Source organism: Lissotriton vulgaris, chromosome 1_1 (assembly GCF_964263255.1).
Source record: "Lissotriton vulgaris chromosome 1_1, aLisVul1.2, whole genome shotgun sequence".
NCBI classification, from domain to species: Eukaryota; Metazoa; Chordata; class Amphibia; order Caudata; family Salamandridae; genus Lissotriton; species Lissotriton vulgaris.
In genome coordinates this window covers 457,345,253-457,364,683 of record NC_141685.1, presented here as the reverse complement: position 1 = coordinate 457,364,683, position 19,431 = coordinate 457,345,253, and the positions used below count along the sequence as shown (strand labels likewise).

Sequence of the window (19,431 nt, the reverse complement as noted above, 5' to 3'; positions counted from 1 at the left end):
AGTACCCATAAGTTGGAGTTTCAGTTCGCTCCATCATGGAACCCCCGTCCTTATGTCAGAAGAAAAAAAGTGCTTAGCCAACAAACCAGACAATTCTTTTTTCACATATATTGATAAAAGGGGTATTAATTTTCTAAATTGTGCATACCAACAGAAATGACCTTTGTTACTACTGTATGGAATATAATGTTTTGAGTTACAGTGTTCACAATTCTTTGAAGTGAAAACATGGGCCCGTCATTTGTCTGTCAAAGTCTCTGACTGACAACTTGATTTAGGGATGACTGGTGTGCTATAAAGGCTAAGTGCAAAGTGACAGCAGACAGAATAACAGTTTTGAGCTGAAAAAAATCAATTAAATATCTCTGCCTTGGAGGGACTGAGATGTAGAAGGTGAAAAGCTATCCATAAATGTTTATATAAAAAGAAAAAGTTAAAGGAAGCAATGATAGTTGATAGTGAAATGCATTGAGAAAAGAAAGAAGCTCTGTAGGCTAGTGGGAATGAGGGGAAGAATACCAGGATATTAGAAAGGGGATCACGACAAAAGTTATTGGACTAAGACATGAAATTTGACTAATTTAAGAGATAAGAAGAGAACAAAGAAAGTGCAGTGCCAGGAGAAAACAATTGGGAAGGTTGGAAAGGAGAGTAGAGCTATTGATTGTGTTGAAAGCTGCAAACAAATCAAGTAAGCTGAACGAAGAGTGGGATTATTGGGACTGAAGGAATGCAGATAGTTAGAGATTGCTGATAGGGCAATCCCGCCAGAGTGAGGCTGGAGGAAAGAACAGGAATTCCAGAAAGCTAAATTTGTAGGTTATAAGAGTTCAGAAAGATATGGAAGTGGAGGAACAAAATGAAAAGTACGGGGGCAGAGACCCACCGAAATAAAATGACTGCCTCCATAAAACAAATCAAGAAAGGGCCATGAAGAAATAGAGAGGCTGAAAAGTGCCATATGGGTGAAGAAATAAACTGGGGATTAAGTAATGAAGGCACTGCATCAAAAGGGGAAGCAGTGGTTTAAGTACAGATAAGGAATGCTTTGAGTTCATTATGAGAATTGGTAGAGAAACTAGAAAAAGCAGGGGTCAGAGAAAATAGTACATTTCTGGGTCATCAGTAATCCGATCATGGAGAAAGTAACTTTCCAATGTGTAAAACATTATGATGCAGTAAAGACCACTTGATCTTAAAGACAGATGGTCACTACTCATTAATGAAACAAAGGGACTATACCAAGTCACATCAGTGTGAATTTGAGGAAGAGTATGAGGACTCCAAGATCAATGAAGAGCAGGACACAAATGAACAGTCTGGTATAATAAATGTGGACGAGAAGCCGCAATATAAGACGTATGAAGGATTGTGCAGCTCACCGGTATTTTAAGGCCCCTTGTCCTCCCTTAATCCGCATTGCCATGGAACCTTCTGTGGTGTTCACACGAATCAAACAGAACAGCTGGCCCCAGAACTAGGGTGGGAAATATTAGAAGGCTGGGGTGCATGCAGATACCCTCCTTTCTACTGCTCATTCACCTTTTATAGCCAAGGACTAAACAGACAGATGTAAATGAATCATTCTTCTACATGCCTGGGTGCAAGACAAAATGCAAAAAAGTGCAGAGGTCAATGGTTGTGTGTTTGCTTTGTGCAAACACACAACTTTATAACAACTGGAACTTTCATTTTCTACTTAAAGAATTGAAATCCTCCAGACATTTTTAATATGATCCAAAAATACTGTCTGCTGTTCAGAACACAGGCACTGACAGTTGGTCTTCATTTCACCTTTCCATGTGAGGAAAAGTCACTTCAGTAATGAGGATTATTGCCTTGAAGTTGCTCTCGATTGCTCCTTTTCCTCAAGGTCGATCGCCATTTAAGAGAACGAAGAGAAACTCTTGAAATGCGCCTAGTACAGAAATAAATCTGGATTCAACTTTTAATGACACCAGGATAATCAAAGACCGGATGCTTTCTAGAAACTCAGGCATTCTTGTTCTTGACAGAACAAGAATGGAAGTGAAGCTACTACCACTTGATTCCAATTAACTCAACTTAAACACCTACACCCAATATAGCTCAAATTGGCGCTTTGGACAAATTAGCTCCCCAGACTGCATTAGATGAAGTGAATGCCCAGAAGACTCTCTCCACACCAACTTGGTATGTCACAAGCTGAGCCCATTTCAGGTGTGGAGTGAGACGCATAATGGGGGAAGCAATTAGAAGGCTAAAAGAGGACGATTCCAAACGAACTCTCCTGCACATTTCCTGAATTCGATATCAACGGATATAAATTAGTACTCTTCTCCCGGGGCCTAGTCATTGCTAAGTGAGACACTGCTAAGAACAGGTGAAACCAGGTCCCAGGCAGTTTGGAGGAAAGGGCCAGGGAAATGGACCACTGCATAACAAGATATATATAAAATATGCAAATGCGCGCACAAACATATCAATATCTGTGGGACCGGATGAAGTGATTTTGTACCAGAGGTTTTGGAAGAGACAGATAATCAATTAAGCATCAGAGAGGGTGTAAAAATGTAATTTGTGACATTGCGATACATATATTCCACCTGGTACACGTTGTGTATGCATAACCGCTTCTCGTGATTCGAGTTATGTTCTATCCTGCGATAGTGTGAATAAATCATTGAATGAATACATTTCAATACATTTGTTTCATTTACAAAAGAATTGCAAGTGGAAAGTAACACATAAAACGTATGCAGATGTTCAGTCAAGACATGCCACCAGCTGGGGCAAATCATTTCTGGCTTAAAGAGGTCCGTGTGTGTGTAGTACCTACCATGGAAAATCAATTCTGGAATCTGGACATCACACACAAACCCCTTATTCCCAGACACAACTAACTCATCTTCTACCTTTCTCAACACCCCATTTAACATCCATATTTGAACTGATGGGTGTTTATAACCACGTTACAATAACATTTGGATAACAGACTTGTCTTATTTGGTTTCTAAATATTTAATATGCTTAATCTAATTTAAATTCTGGCTGCAGATCATTAGATGTTGATGTGCATAAATAGGATTAATTTATTTTGTGTAATATCCAACATTTTTTTTTCAAAGTAAGGTTTTTGATTTATACCAAGTTCAACTATGTCTATATTTTGCTGGGTCTAATATGCGTAAATGAATTTCAATTGCCTAATCATGCATGATGTACATTTAGTTATGTAAATCACACACTTTAGAGTCCAATTTGACTCGGTCTTGAAGCCTTTTTGCTGCCCGCTTCCACATCAACTTCCCTAGTAGGCCCAACCCCTGTAGTCACATTTGCCTTTTAAGATGATCCCACTGCTGTGGGTCCTACAAGACACCTTGCACTGGTGCCTCCTGAGCAGGAAGTGGTAGCTCGGGAGAATGTAGGATATACTGGTACTGCCTTCTGGTAATCCTTAAATGTGGAAAAAATGCTGAGATAGTGCAGCATACTTTAGGCAGAACTTATTTGACTTTGCAAATAGTTTCAAGTTCTACTGAATTTTGGTTGTTGAAGATGTGTAAACTTATTTCACTTGCCTAGTCATTGTTATATTTTGCCATGTGAAGTTCGATAGCCAGTAATGGTTCTTGCTTTGAGAACACCTATTCCCACAGGTCGTTCCCTGCCTCAGCGCATGTAGTCCTCCGGCATATACTATGGATATTCATATAATGGTTGGTTCTATTTCACTACTTAACAATGACCCATTAGAGCATGTATCGGCTGAACTTCTCATGGTTGCTCTTCTGTCACTCACAGTGGACTCCTTGGAGCATATACTATGGCTGGTTGTAGAATGCCTGTCCCTCCATCCCTGTGGGTTGCCCTTTGCCACTGCTGGATGGACAACTGGAACATATACCATGACTAGCTCCATAATGTTGATTCGTGTGAGCTGTTCATAGTCCCCTGAACTTGCATTGTAAATGATGCAAGACTACACACTCACAAATTTAGCATCCTTTAACCCGAGCGTGCCCCTATTCCAACATCCAATGTAGATTAAACTATTATAAGGGCCCTGTCCTAAGGGCTTTTGCCGCAAATTTCCGTAGGAGGCCCACCCATGTCATTAACATGCCTAGTCAGCCTTATCTCCAAAGGCATCCCGCGTGGATGTATACATAAAGAGCATAGAGTTTAAGGCAGCAACTGCTTTCCTCTTTGCACGGTGTAGAGCTAGGCAAGAGCGTCAGGCAGAACCTCAGCCCTATTCATCCCCTCCTTCACCTCTCATTGAACCACACCCCTCCCCCCCTGGCCCACCTTATTTACTGTAACTTAAATGCATTACTATCAATGAATCATTATGTATTCAGGTAAAGGTGGTTGAGAGCCACTGAAGGCTTGAGCCAGATGTATGGCTCAGGCTCATGTCAAGGTCCTCTTGGACTCTCGAGCCAAAACGAACCAAGCTTTCATATGCCTTCTGCCCAGAACCTGCACTCTCACCTAATTACCAAAGCCTCATCTCCCACCTCTCAGAGGAGCAGAGGAGCAGAGGTGGTACTCACCAGTGTAGTGCTACTATCATATTATATTTTTAATTACCGTACGGGGGAGGTGGGGTTCGCATTGGCTGCTGCTCAAGACACGGCCGAGTGCTCAGATAGGGACATACTGTTAGCCATTTTTGAAATCATCTGATCTCACATAAGACTAGCAGAAGTATTTCACAGAACTCCAGTCTCTCCAAGATCAACCCATCTGAGCCACCACAGAACACCCTTTTGCGGGTAATCTTAGGTATGCAAGAAACTCACGTGTGGAAGTCTGCTGTGCTCCTGTGCTCTGTACTCTACTTCACGTTTGTCTTGCTAATAGGCATAACTGCCTTCACTGAGGTGCTGAGGGGCTTAAGCCACCCCATAAGTTGGTATTTTTGTGAAGTCAGGAGAAGCCCGCAACATCAACGAAAAGATAGAGTGACATGCATTACACTTAGCTTGGTACTTCTTCTAGAAAGACATCTTGTGTTAATGAGTAAATGTATGTATATTTACTAATTTAGCCCCTTAAAGAATTAACCACAAAGCGCTGCCCTTTGGTGTTCAGAGACAGAAAGGAGAAGACACTCATCCAGTGGATACAGTGGATAATCTGTACTCTAGGAAATCCGGGTTCAATGCCAGCCACCTTGCTCAAACAAATTGTGTGAACCTAGGCTAATACTTTATTGACTTTCCCTCCTTTTCCTTGATCATCACATTTGAGAGCGCCTTGAAGCACTTAACCTCGGATGCATGCTGTTTAAAAACCTCTCTTTTATATATCTCTCCATCCATTACAGCAATATAGGGCGCACTGCAAACAAGTTGACTCTTGGATCACCAATGGAATGGTCATCGGGGTGGGGCTGATCAAGAATGTTTTTTAAGTTTAGGTTTAGCCACAATCACATTTAATAAATGGGCATGCAATATAATGATATAAACTAATGTTTATATTATGCTGATCAAAAGGCCCCACCACATCTGCATACAAGGGGCTGCACTCAGATGGATCGCCTTCTTCCTCACTTAAAGAGCATAGGGGGTCTGCCTACCACCCTTCAACTTTGAACCCAAGGATATCATCTGCGGTATCCCGCAGGGCTCATCCTTCTGCCATACACTCTTCAACCCCTACATGACCCCACTGGCCAACATTATCAGAGCACACAGTCTCAACAACATAACTTACACAGGCAGCACCAGGCTCATCCTCTCCCTCACCAAGACCAGCTTCACCAGATGCATGACAAGTGTTGCTGGCTGGATGAATAACAACTGTTTGAAGCTGAACACAGACAAAATGGACATACTGATCTTCGGCAACACCACCAACCCCAGGAACGACTCCTGGTGGCCCCCAGATCTAGAAACCGCACCCACCAATCAACGCAGTCTCCTCCGCCTGCTTTCCACACTGTGAATGCCACAGAGAATCTTCAAATTTCGACCCTTGCACACGAGATGCACTGTGATGAAGGCCCTTATCACTAGCGGATTGGACTATGGTAACGCTCCAACAAAGACTTCAAACCATACAAAATGCTGCAGCCAGACTTCTCCTCATCCTCTCCCGACGAAACCACATCACACCTCACCATAGGCAACTCCACCAGCTCCCAATGTAGAAGAGATGCCAATTCAAGCTGCTGACCCACGCTCACAAAGCCCTACACAACCAAGAACCTACATACATAAACCACCGCCTCAACTTCCACCAACTTTTTTGGTGGAAGTTGGGGGGCGGGGGGAATAGAGTTTCATGTAGCGCAAACTCTACCAGAAAGTATTAGGTATCAGAGCGCCTTACTTGAGCACCAGTTACGTTACAGACTAACACATTCCTTTTGTTAGGCACGGGGAGATTAAATGATTTGCCCAGAATCACAGGATGTTGAGTGTTAGAAATGGCGATTTCCGGTTGGCTAAGGCTTGCGCCAAAGCCAGGCAGAAACCACCATTTACGTCAGGGCAAGGAAGTCACCCGCCAAGATAACCCCTGCTCACCCTCTTGGTAGCTTGGCACGAGCAGTCAGGCTTATCTCGGAGGCAAGGTGTAAAGCGTTTGCGCGCGCACCCAGCAGCAACACCCAAGGCCCACCACAAAAGAAACTCCACACAAGGTTATGTATAAAATAGCCTTTGTATTATACCAAACACATTAGATAATAAACACACAATTTACACTGTGCCAACTGGCAAGGGCAGAATTTACAGGGGATTATGTACACAGGACAGGGTCATGTGGACTATGTACACAGGACAGGGCTATGTGGACCACTATCAGGAATAAGCACTTGGTAGTACTAGCACTTTGTAGAAATAACACTTAGCACATAGCACATATAATAACTGTAGCACCAATTAGCAAATGTAGCACACCACCAGTAATCACTGGTAAAAGGTAAGTGCACACTACGCAACCCTAACCACCTTAGGCGTATATCACACAACCTCACTAGTGCAACTAAACTAGGTAAAACAACCTCCTAAGCATAGGACACATTTAGAAGCATCACAAGCATAAAGGCATTTGCAGACTATGCATAAATCACAGTGGGCAAGTATCACATTTGCGCAAAAATCACAAGAGGCAAAAACATGTACCCCTAGCAAGGGCACAACACATGAACCTGTCCCGAGGCCAACCTGGCCTCTCAGGGGCTGAAACGCCCTGTGTCCAGCAAAGTCAGGGCAGGCTGCGCAGGCAGCCAAAGGAGATGCCCAAGGGGCCTAAACGAAGCAGCTGACCACTAAGTACTCGGCAGCTCCTCAGCTGGGGAGCTGAGGAGCTGAGCCTGGCACCAGTGTGCCTCCTGGCTCTCCTGTGGGCTCTAGTGAACAATAGGGCCTAAAACAACGTGTGAGCTTCGTGGGCTCTGATTAATAAAATGCCCCTGTCATTGGAGTCCCGCTCGGGGGGCTCGGAATCAGCAAATGCCCCCTGGAGCCCCTTGTGGGCTCGACAGAAATGCCCCCGTCGTTCGATCCCGCACCGGGGACTCGGAATCAGCAAATGCCCACTGGAGTGTTATGGCGGCCCGCTGCCCCACGGGCCGCCCAGCAATGCGGGAGAAGCTCGGGCCTCCAATGGGCACCACCAACATGGAGCCCCAACTTACCGGGCTCAGGGGGACTCCTCTTCCAGTGCGGCGGGCCGGACGGCTGGGCTTCTCTGGTCGGCGGCAGGCGGAGCTCTCTCCCTCTGGAGAGCCTCGCTGGGAGGCAGAACACTTCTTGCTTTCTTGACCAGGCCCCGCCTACGTCTCGGCTTGGGTTGCCTGGCTTCCGGCTAAGTCCGGGCTGCGGCGGTGATCTCGAGGGGTAGGCTCCCTCTTCCAAGAATGGAGAAGGCGGGGTAGGCACCCGCTCTGGCGATTCAGCAGGCAGCGGGGTGGCACCCAATTAAATAAATATTGAAACGGGGCGGGGCAAGTGTAAAAAAATAAGCGGCCGAACAGGGAACTCCTCAAAGGGGGCTGCAGCACAGCGCTGCTCAGCCCACGCTTCTCCCTTCCAGGGGAATTCAAGGATAGCGCTTCCAGGTGCTTGAAGAAGCCAGAAGTCCTGGGTTTAAAAGAAAAGCACTCCCAGGTGCAGGGTGGCTGCCTCAAGTCTTGGTAAGTCTTTTAGGAAGGCCCCCCTCTTCAGGTCAGGAACAAGAGAACGTTTTGCAAGGGGTCACAGCCCCTTTTTAAACACCTAAATCCTTTGTCTGTGTCTGCAGGGTGGGGGGAAAACCAGACGCAGCTGGTTTTGGAGCACTCTGTTGTGCTCAGCCCCTCTCACTATTCACTGGCTAGGCTAGGGTCATCAGTCGCACCACAGGGGGTGGAGCCAGCATTGAGTGGGGAAAGCCCAGCCCTATTCAGGTCCCAGGAGCACTCCTCCCACCCATCTGGCTGTCAATCTCTCTATTCACCACCGGGGCAGACCCATCCCGACTCCTGGAAGTAGGCTCACCAGCCAGCTCCAGCCAATCACAAGCCAGACAGGGAATTCACCTTTATTACACAGACAGGCCAACTTCTAGAAGTGGCACTTCCGCACTAGACACATTTATGCCGCACACATCATTGCGCAGCATTTAATCACACAAGTCCGCACATACCAAACTCGACCCTGCTCTCCCCACGCATCAGGAACTATCAGGGACACATACATTCCCCATGCATTCCTATGGGAGGACAGGCCAACCTCACTACACGCACGCACTTTACCCTGGGACACAGTGGTAAAGTGCGCAGAAGTCAAAAATCACTAACACCAGGTCACTATTAAAAGCAAAAAGTTCAGGGGTGAACCTGCCAGAAGGGCCAAGTCCAACATTGAGCTTCCCTACTGAGACTCAAACCTGGTTCCCCAGCTTTGAAGTCAACTGCTGTAGCTGTGTGGCCACACCCTCTCCCCTGTTGAAAAGATTACACTTTGTTTCCCTATCACTCGTCCACATGCCCCGCATCCACCGAAGCAGAGGATGCTCCTTATCCTACATTGTAACAAAGACCTGGACAGCCTCCGCCTACAGCTCCAGACCATCACCTCACTTCCGGAATTCCAAAGGGCCCACAAGACCTGGCGGTTCGAATAAGCCCACCAGGACCTGTAAGCTACTGGATTCCCTAAATGCTGATTAGCAGCACCATAGAAATCCTTGATTTATTGGTGACTGTCTTAAAGTAAAAAGGTTCAAATAACCAAGAACTGTATTTGGTTTTGGATTTTTCAGTGCCTCCAACATTTATACAGCCAAAAAGGAATGGAGCGTGGTATTGGGCCAAAGTCTAAGATACAGTCAACTATTGACTGTGTAGGTATAGCCAGGTTTGGTGGGTGGAGGTGGACTGTTACTATGTCATGGTTTTACATTCTTTAGAGAAGTGGGTCTTAAGGGTTTTCTGAAATTGGAGCAACGAGCATAATGTTCAAATGCAAAGGAAAATTAATTGGTTCTCTCTTAGTTCCTTAATGTCACCAAAATCGATGACTTATTATCACTGAACTTGGCTGGTCCTTAGAGACCCGAACAATGTATCCGTTTGGTCCTCTGATTCTTTGGGTTGCTCCTCTACTACTCATGGCTGGATTCCTCAGCACTTCCTACATCCATATTCAATGTAGTTTAACCTGTACAATAGACGAACGCTTAAACATCCTATCTCTCCTTCATTCCGACCTCAAATTCATGCATTGATAGAATGACAAAACACGATAAGAGCACACCTCTGTTCCTTTCACACCATCTAACAGAACAGAAATCTGGCACCTAACAGAAATCATTCTTAACTCCCTACAATACTCTCCAAAAGTGCATTTTGTTGCCTCGTTAAGGTTATAAAGGACAATATAAATGCAACTACAATGCAGTACATTCATGACAGTGTGCACAGACCCTTTTTACATTTCGCTTGCTCTGTGCTTGTGAAATCGCTTGTATTTAACATATCTTAAAGGGGGCTCTTATCGGCTCCTGTCAACGCATTGCTGTGTTCATTTGCTTTTGTGAACTTTTTTTGTTATCTTTCCCTGGATGAACGCATTTACGATACTTCCACTAAAGCGGTCAACCCTGTTTAAGCCCCATTCCTTGTCAAGATAAGATCTCTGCCCACAGAGAAAGGCAGACAATTTCTAACAGTATGCTGGAATGCTTGCTTTTTCATAATTAGTTGTGTAAAGCAGATGCTTTAGCCTTAGATCTTTTGTGGCCATGATTTGAGTGGTGCAGCAGGTACAGTAGCACTAGGCCCAAAAGTTGTCAGAACTCCTCTAAACGCATATTATTGCTAAATTTGACTACTAAACAGGCAGCCACAATTGCAGTTAAAATGGACTTTATTTTGCAGTGGCACAGGGGCCAAAAGCTCTAGAGACCCCACTAAACCCAGATTATTGCAAAATGTTACTACTAAACAAGACAGTCACAAGTACAGTTATCTAGCAGGCAGTAAGGTCATGAATTGAATGGTTCAGCAAGTGCAGTAACACTAGGACCAAAAGCTATGGGCACCCCACTTTACACCTAATATTGCTATATTTTCCTACGGAACAGACAGTAACAAGTGCAGCTGCCTTGCAGACCACAGGGTCATGATTTGAATGGTGGAGCAGGGGCATTGGCACCGGGCCTAAAACTTGTCAGAACTCACACAATTGCTTTTATCTTGCAGTTAAAAGGGGGTTGATTTGAATGGTTCAGTAGGTGTAGTGGTTCCAGTGCCAAAAGCTTTAGGGACCACACTAAGCACTGAATATTGCTAAATTTGACTACAAAACAGGCAGTCAGAAGTGCAGTTATCTAGCGGGCACTAGGGCCATTATTTCAATGAGCAGCAGGTGCAGTGGTACCAGGGCCAAAAGATGTCAGAATTCCTCTAAACACCAAATATTGCTATATTTAATTACGAAATAAGCATTCATAAGTGAAGGTAGCTTGCAGGCACTAGAGTCATGATTTGAATGGTGGAGCAGGTGCGGTGACACTGGAGCACAAAGTTATAGGAACCCATCTAAAAACCCAATCATTCCAATATTTACTACTAAAAAGTAGTCACAAGTAAAGTTACCTTACAGGCAGAAGGGTCATTATTTGAATGGTGGAACGGGTTCAGTGGCACTGGGGCCAAAAGTAGTCATAACTCCTCTAATCACATAATATTGCCTCTCATTTCATTCTTCAAAATGTTACTGTTACTCAGCCATGGCCCGTGGAGGGAGTTTCGGAGGGGCGGAGAGGCGGGGCGGGGGAGGGGCAGGGTGGAAGGTGCTAAAAACTGGAGTATGGATAATTGAAGGTAAGTAAACAATTTAATAAATAAAACGAATTTCGTAGCGCGCCCTGCATCGCATTTTGAGATGCAGGGTGCGCTACAAAATTCGTTTAATTTATTAAATTGTTTACTTACCTCCAATTATCCATACTCCAGTTTTTAGCAATCCCCCAACCCTGCCCCTCCCCTGCCCCGCCTCTCTGCCCCACTGAAACTCCCTCAATGGGCCGTGGCTGCTGTTACTTACTCACACTATACCACTAGTAACAGCACATGATATTACCTTTTTGTACATAAACACGTCACAACACTTTAACAGACTTTGTCACTTATTTAGTACAGCTACTCCGCAAGCTACAACTTACAAGAAACAGCTTATTATCAATCACATAGGCGAAACCTAATGCATTTACCAAAGTTTGTTTGCACAGCAACTTCGACCCCACAATCTCCATTCATTGCATTTAAGAAAACTATTTTGAATTTGCTCATTTAGTTTTAAAAAACATTCAAACTCCACTCATTACTTCTTACAATATGGCTTACGATATGAATGCGTACTTACATGTACATTAGGTGGGTTGAATTCCAGATTATACACTCGCCCGCTTTTTGGATGAGTCCAGCGGGTGTTGAGGCGATCTTTCAAAGTCTCAAACGGGATGTTCAAACTAATGACAAGGTCCACCTCGCAGATTTTTTCAAGTGCTTCAGCTTGGGCTAAGGTTCTAGGGAAACCTGCATCGCAAAACACAACATTCATTTGGTGAAAAGCAAAGTTATAAAAATTAGAAATAAAAAAAAGAGGATTTATCAGTCTTTTATACAAAATCTTTTACAGTGCATGGCACTTCATTTACACAGATCAGTGTTCTTTGGTTAAAGTGTAACTAAAATGGCAATTGAACTTTATTACTGAAAAAAAGTAATTGCTTTTGCCCCGCACAGATCACAATTACATTAAAATTGGCTTTGCAAGTTTGTAGCTCATGTGCTCATGTTAATGAAAAATTAACATAACTCGAATTTCTTTAATATTCTAGAATTCTCTATGAATGAAATCTCACAAATACGCATTTTATTGCATAAATGTTTCAGTATTCCCTTGACCCGTGTCCATCATGGAAAACATAAGGGTACCTTTGTACCTTTACAGGCTTAAGCTGCTTAGATAGACCCTGTGAGGGGTGCACCTCCAGAAGAGTCATGGGCGTCATTTGGAGGTAGTCTGGTGTCGTAGCTGTGACCTCTAGCTTGCTCCCTGCTACTCCTGTCACTTCCTTTGCGACCCCTGGCCTCAGCGGAGACAAACGTTTTGCCCCTCCCTCCCATCAGGCCTGGGGTTGCAAAGGAAGTGCCCGGAGTAGCAGGGAGCAAGCAAAAGGTCACAGGTATGACCCATCTGGCTACCTCCAAATGATGTCCAAGAGTAGTCTCTCTACTAAAATAACATTGGAAATCTTCACAAATTATATAATGCTCTGAAAATATTAATGTTCAGCTTACAAGTTTTTTGTAAAAGGGGGGTGGGGCAGAGGAGAGGGAGGGGGAGGGGGAAGGAACAATTGTCTTGTCTACATGTCCTTAATTTATCCACTGTCGTCTATACTTTCTTTATTCTTCTATCTATAAAACTCGATGCAGGAAGGAACACTACACCCAGGGCTAACCCGGGGTACAGTACATTTAACACAGGGGTTCACAGGTCTCAATCATTACTTCAGGAAGCCATATGGGAGGGGAAGACACGCACGGTACAGAAGAAGGGGCAGGACATGGTGGTAACAACGACCACACAAGATCACCAATACACACACCAACAACCTTACCCTGACGGCTAAACTAAAAATAGTCTCTCTCAATGTAAAGGGCTTCAACCACCCAGTCAAGAGTAAAAATATACTTGACTACCCAGCTAAGAGCAAGGGAGATGTGATCCCCCTGCAGGAGACCAAACTATCTTTGGAAGACTCGAAGCGAGTGAAGGCCAGATGGATAGCCCAAGTAGCTTGCTCACCGGCAGTAGGCAAAAAGCGCAGAGTGATTAAGTTAACATTAGAGGCACACCAACATGATGAAGAAGGGAGAGTCCTACTAACACACCTGAAGAGGGGGGGGAGGAGAACATTCATGTGGCGAACATCTACGGAACTAACACAGATGACCCAGCATTTTGGGAAGGGGTCTCACAAAAGATAGAACACATCCCCCAGAACGACCTTACAATGGTGGCAGGAGACTTTAACATTGCCCATGACCACATACTAGACCGAAAATGACAATGCCAATCCCACCCGTCAAGAGCCCAAAACACGCTAAAGAACATATGCACCAGATTCAATCTCAAAGATCCATGGCGACCCCAAAACCCAGACACCAGAGACTACACCTACTCCAGCTCGCACAACTCCTACAGCAGGATAGATTACATACTAATCACAGGTCCACATAAACACCTAATAGAACACACTGATATTCAATCAATCAATCAATCATAGCATTTGTAAAGCGCACTACATACCTGTGAGAGTCTCAAGGCGCTGGGGTGGGGGGGCGGGGGTAGGAACGCTGCTACTGTTCGAAGAGCCAGGTCTTGAGGAGTCTCCAGAAGGTTAGGAGGTCTTTGGTCTGCCGTAGGCGGATGGGGAGGGTGTCCCACATCTTGGCAGCAAGGTGGGAAAATGATCTGCTGCCGGCCGACACTCTTCGGATGCGGGGTGACGGTGGCGAGGGCGCGGCCTGCGGACCAGAGCTGGCAGGTGGGAGTGTAGAGGCTGAGTCGGCTGTTGAGGTATGCTGGTCGGGTGTTGTGGAGTGCATTGTGTGCGTGGGTGAGGAGTTTGAAGGTTATTTGTTTGTTGATGGGGAGCCAGTGCAGGTCTCTCGGGTGGGGTGTGATGTGGCTGTAGTGAGGGATGTCTAGGATCAGGTGCGCGGAGGTGTTCTGGATGCGTTGGAGCCATTTCAGGAGTTTGGCCGGGGCTCCTGCGTAGAGTGTGTTGCAGTAGTCCAGTCTACTGCTGACAAGGGCCTGGGTGACCGTCCTTCTAGTTTCGGTGGGGATCCGTTTGAAGACCCTGCGAAGCATGCATAGGGTGTTGAAGTAGGAGGAGGAGACGGCGTTGACCTGCTTCATCATGGAGAGGGTGGAATCGAGGATGACCCCTAGGTTGCGTGCATGGTCGGTGAGTGTGGGGGGTGCTCCTAGTGCACTTGGCCACCAGGAGACATTGCACCTAGATTACGCTCAGAGCACTCATGCATCAGCTGAGCGGACACCACAACGAAGACATTCCCCGTAGGTGGAGGTTCAACAGCGACGTCTTGACAGACCAAGGAAACAAAACCAAAATAGAGAAGGCCATTAGGGAATACCTCACGCATAATGACACGCATGACACTGACCCCAAGACCTTGCGGAACGCACTTAAGGCGACAGTCAGAGACACAATAATAGGGATTAACGCCAAAATCAACAAAAATGCTAACCAACAACTGACCCATCTCGAGCAGGACATCCAAAGGCTGGAGATAGAACACGCCGGAGACACACAGAACACTAACACCCTAACACGGCTCACTAAAAAGAAACACGAATACAAACAAAATATTAAGCGAGAGGGCCGGTACTGTGGGTGAAGAAATAAAAGGCCATTAATCTCTACGAGGCTAATAGAGCGGGGAAGCTTCTAGCCTCCTACCTAAAGCACAAACAAAGACAATTCACCATCTCATTTATCACCGACGCACACAACACGCACAGTAGGCATAAAGAAATACTAAGGACATTCCAAGACTTCTATCAAGAACTTTACCAAAAAGACCAGGCCTTAGAACAGTGGTCTTCAAACTTTTTGGTGCCGAGACCCCCATCAAAAATGTTTAGGCGTAAGGCTCCCCAATTCAAAGATTTCTAGAACCTGATAGTCCTCATCATTGACAACCATAAATGTGCTCCAGAGAATCGTCAATCTGTGGTTGCACCTCATTAGTCAAAAACAAGTGTCCTTTAGGAATAAATATGCTCTTGCTTTATACCATTCTACCACACATACACACTTCTTATGGTTCAATCCAAGAAAGCATTCAGCCTGAGAAATCACTGTTGAAACGAACAAACCATATTTCAGTGCACAGTTTCTAGCATATATTGAGATACTAAATTTTTATACATGGAGGTAAACAATTTAGAGAACAATGGTATATTTGCAAATTGAACACTGTTCAAAACGGCCTGACCTCTAGGGAGGATTGGATGTCTATTATTTCTAAAAGGTACCATTGTCATCCTCCTGGGCTGTATTATGGGTAAAAGACTTCCCCCTGTGGAGTAAAAGTATTCTGAACAGACAGAGTAAGGAACTACAGAGTTTATAACTAATGGCTGAAGCTTGTAAAACCGATTCACCACATATTTGGAGGTGTTTAAATGGATATACCGTCCTATGTTTATAACAATATGGAAATTGGAGTTTGTATGCATCTTTTGGCTCCATGAAGAAAAGGATTCCCCAATTAACACGAACAACACACTTTATTTTTATAAATTACTTTTTGTATAACAGTATATTATGGGTCTCTGAATCAGTTGGAATTATTGAGATTAGGGTCAGAAAGAGCCGCATGTTTTTTGCTCCACAATATAGTAATCTCGATTGCGTAATGACTCATGTAGAGTGTCTTCGTCATGCCTAATAAAGTTATTGTTGTGGAAATACGAACTCTGATAGTTCTAAGCCAGAGAAGATGAAATAGACGCAGGTCAGATGATCTTGACGGGCACTGCCGGGCCCCGGGGAGAGCAGAGTCGCAGACTAGTCTTTCCCCGGGGTCTTTCGCGCAGGGGATAGTCCAGGCAGGGGAAGGGGAGGAGTTAGGGGGTGGGTACTTAAGCGCGGGGGAGGAAGGGATCTTCCTCTTTTCTGCGCCTGGCACCATCGGGAGGGAGCTCGAAAGGAGTTGTAGTTAGTGTGTAGTTTGAGGCCTAGTGCTACTTTTGGGATTGTATGCGGAGCTGTTTTACGGCAGCTGGGGTTTATCTTGCTTACCTGTTCTTGTTGCTGATTCGGGTGGGATGTCTGGTGTGCCTGCGGAACAGGTCAGTGAGGCCTTGTTACTGCTCGCTAGGGCCGGCCGCGAGGACCTGATTAGGCCCGGGGTCATGGACCAGGCCTGGGTGGGGGCCACCAGAGGCACGAGGGCTGCCTCGGCCGGGGTGCATGCGGCGGTTTTCGCTTGCTTGGAGGACGACCAGGTTCAGGAGGGTGGCCCGGGGATCAGGAGGGGGGGGGGGGGGGGGGTGTTCCTAAGGACACTGCGCGGGGCGGGAAGCGCAGGACGACTTCCGCGCGCCCCTTCCCCCAGCTGGAGTTTTTGCCTGGGGCCTCGGGGGCGGCCGTGAGGGCTGTGCCGGATGCGCTCCCGCTCCACGGGCCCCTGTTGGCGCCGGACGGCGCTGCGCCGGGGGAGGAGCTAGGTGACGCCCAGGCCGGGCCCGCTTCGGGCCTAGACGGGACGGTGGGTGGCGGCGGGGCCCCCGGGCCCTTGGTTCGCTTGGGGGAGGACTCTTTTTGTGGGGATGGGCCTGGGCTTGATTTGCAGGACTCAGGGGTGGGGTCTGGGGGGGGCCCCGATTGACTTGTCCCGGGGTTCTAGGGCGGGCACCCCGGCTGTGGCTCGGCCGCTGGTGCCTGGGTTTACGGTGGGCAGGAGCGCTCCCCCCACTCTGGTTCCCATTGGTGGCCCGGGTTGGGTACAGGGTTTCCAGCAGGTGGGTTTCTTCCCCCGGGGGGGAGAATTCTTTGGCCACGGGCAGCCCCTCCCCCCCCCCCCGATTTGGGGTTCCGTTTCCTGAGAGGAGAGGTCCAGAGGTGAGCGTATCTTGGAACAGATTCAGGAGGTCAGGTGGGCTGAGGAGACGAGGGCCAGAGTGGAAGAAGGGGAGGTGCAGGATGACCTGGAAGGCGTAGGCCGCGCAGCGGGGGTTGACGACCTTGGTGTGTTGCAGGTCGACCCCGGGTCGTGGAAGAAGACTGGAACTGGGAAGGCCCGTGGAAAGGAGTCCAGAGGACGGCCCCGGGAGCGGACGGAGGCACTAACAGGTGAGAGTGCCTGGTGGGCGGTTTGGGATGACGCACCCCGGGGTGGGGAGGGGAGGAAGCGGGCCTGCAGGTCGGTGGGAGTGGGAGATGGGTCTGTGAGGGAGGGGGGGGGCGCCTTTGGGCGGTCCACCTGTGGATGGTAAGAAGGTGGATGGTAAGTGAGTGACTTTGGGGGTGCAAACTGACAAAAGTGATGGGAAAGATGAAAAAGGGGTGAAGGTCCCGAAGAAAATGCCTTACATGGGCTGGCAATGCCGTTGGGGTCGCATTTGTCCGAGAAAATGAGGGACAAGATTTGGAAACATGAGTTTGTGGATGTTTTTAAGTTGTTGCACCGGGAGGTTCAGGCGAAGGAGGGTTCCAAAGAGGAGGAGTGGGAGTTGACGAGGCGGCCTAGGGTGCCTATCACTATGGAAAATTGGACTTCGGCCTTTTTGATCTATGCTAGCGTCTATTGTCAGAAGTATCTTGACCGGGCGATTGCGCTGTTCAAATACATGGATATCATTCGTAAGGCCCAGATGCAGTTTGGTGGTTTTGCATGGCTAAGTTATGATGAGGAGTTTCGGGCCCGTGTCAGCGCCGACCCGGAAAAGAGCTGGGGGGAGGTGGATCAGGAGCTTTGGATGCAGTGGATGGCGTCTTCTCACTCGTCTGCCTCTACACATACGGCCAGCGGTTTACCGGTGTTGTATCGGTCTTTTCCGTCGCGTCCCGCCCAGGGCGGGGCGGGGGGCGGAACTGTGCCCAGCACCATTGTGTCCGGTCAGCCGCCCAAACCGGGAGGGGCCACCGCGGGGGTGTGTTGGAGCTACAGTCGGGGTTTCTGCTCCAGGTACCCGTGCAAGTTCAAACATGAGTGTTCTAAGTGCGGAGGGAAGCACCCCATTACTCAGTGTCTCTCGCTCGCCACCCCTTCTGAACAGTGGCGGAACGCTAGGGGACGGGGGCAGCCTGGCCCGAAGGGCGCCTACTCCGGTTAAGGTGGAGGCGATGGCCCCGTGGCTCTTGTGCTATCCTGACCGCGAGGCCGCGGCACGGATCTTTTGGGGTTTCACCGAAGGCTTTCGGGTGGGTTATCAGGGCCCCAAGGAGCGGCGGTGGGCCGAAAATTTGAGGTCGGCGAAGGAGTTGCCGGATGTGGTGGCTGCGAAGTTGGAGAGGGAGGTGTCGGAGGGGAGAGTTGCGGGGCAGTTTGTTGACTGGCCGCTGCCGGACCTGATTGTTTCCCTGCTGGGGGTGGTGCCGAAGAAGGAGGAGGGGGAGTGCAGGATGATTCACCACTTGTCGTGGCCGGAGGGGAGGTCGGTGAATGACTTCATTGCAGAGGAGGACTCGAGGGTGCTGTATGCGTCTGTGGACGATGCGGTTCGGATGGTGCGTTCATGTGGTCCTGGGGCGGAGCTGGCGAAGTGTGACATCAAGTCGGCTTTCCGGCTCTTGCCGATTCACCCGGCGGATTTTGGGGCCTTGGGCATGCAGTTCGGGGGTGCCATCTATGTCGACAAAGTCCTTCCCATGGGTTGTGCCATCTCCTGTGCGTTGTTTGAGCTGTTTAGCAGTTTCTGCAGTGGGTCATGGTGCGGGTGAGCGGGTGCCGCGAGGTCACTCACTACCTGGACGACTTCCTTTTTCTGGGCAGGGCGGGGTCGGGGGATTGTGGCAGGGCTCTGTCGCGTTTCCAGGCCTTGGCTGTGCAATTTGGAGTGCCTCTCGCGCCTGAGAAGACGGCTGGTCCCAGCTGTCGCCTCACGTTTTTGGGGGTCGAACTGGACTCTGTGGAATGGTTGGCGCGCCTGCCTGCGAATAAGGTGAGGGAGATTCTGGCGTGTCTGGAGTGGGCTGTGGGGGAACGGCGGATTCCTTTGCGGGCGGTTCAAAGGCTGCTGGGTTTCCTTAACTTCGCATGCAGGGTGGTGCGGGCGGGGCGCACGTTCAGTCGGCGGCTCGGCATGGCCATGTCGGGGGCAGTGCTTCCACATCACCGGGTGAGGATCTCGCTGGGGGTGCGGACGGATTTGAGGACTTGGATCACGTTCCTGC

The 19,431-nt window shown here is 47.8% G+C and overlaps 1 protein-coding gene across 2 annotated transcripts in view; it reads right to left on the bottom strand.

Annotated features, from left to right (window-relative positions):
* The window catches only part of AK4 (adenylate kinase 4), a 276,327-nt gene that overhangs the window by 75,144 nt on the left and 181,752 nt on the right, over positions 1–19,431 (bottom strand). For both annotated transcript variants that reach the window (XM_086953660.1, XM_086953668.1), the window contains exon 4: positions 11,853–12,025. In XM_086953660.1, coding sequence (XP_086809786.1) covers positions 11,853–12,025 — 173 coding nt within the window. The remainder of the gene's footprint in view (positions 1–11,852; positions 12,026–19,431) is intronic.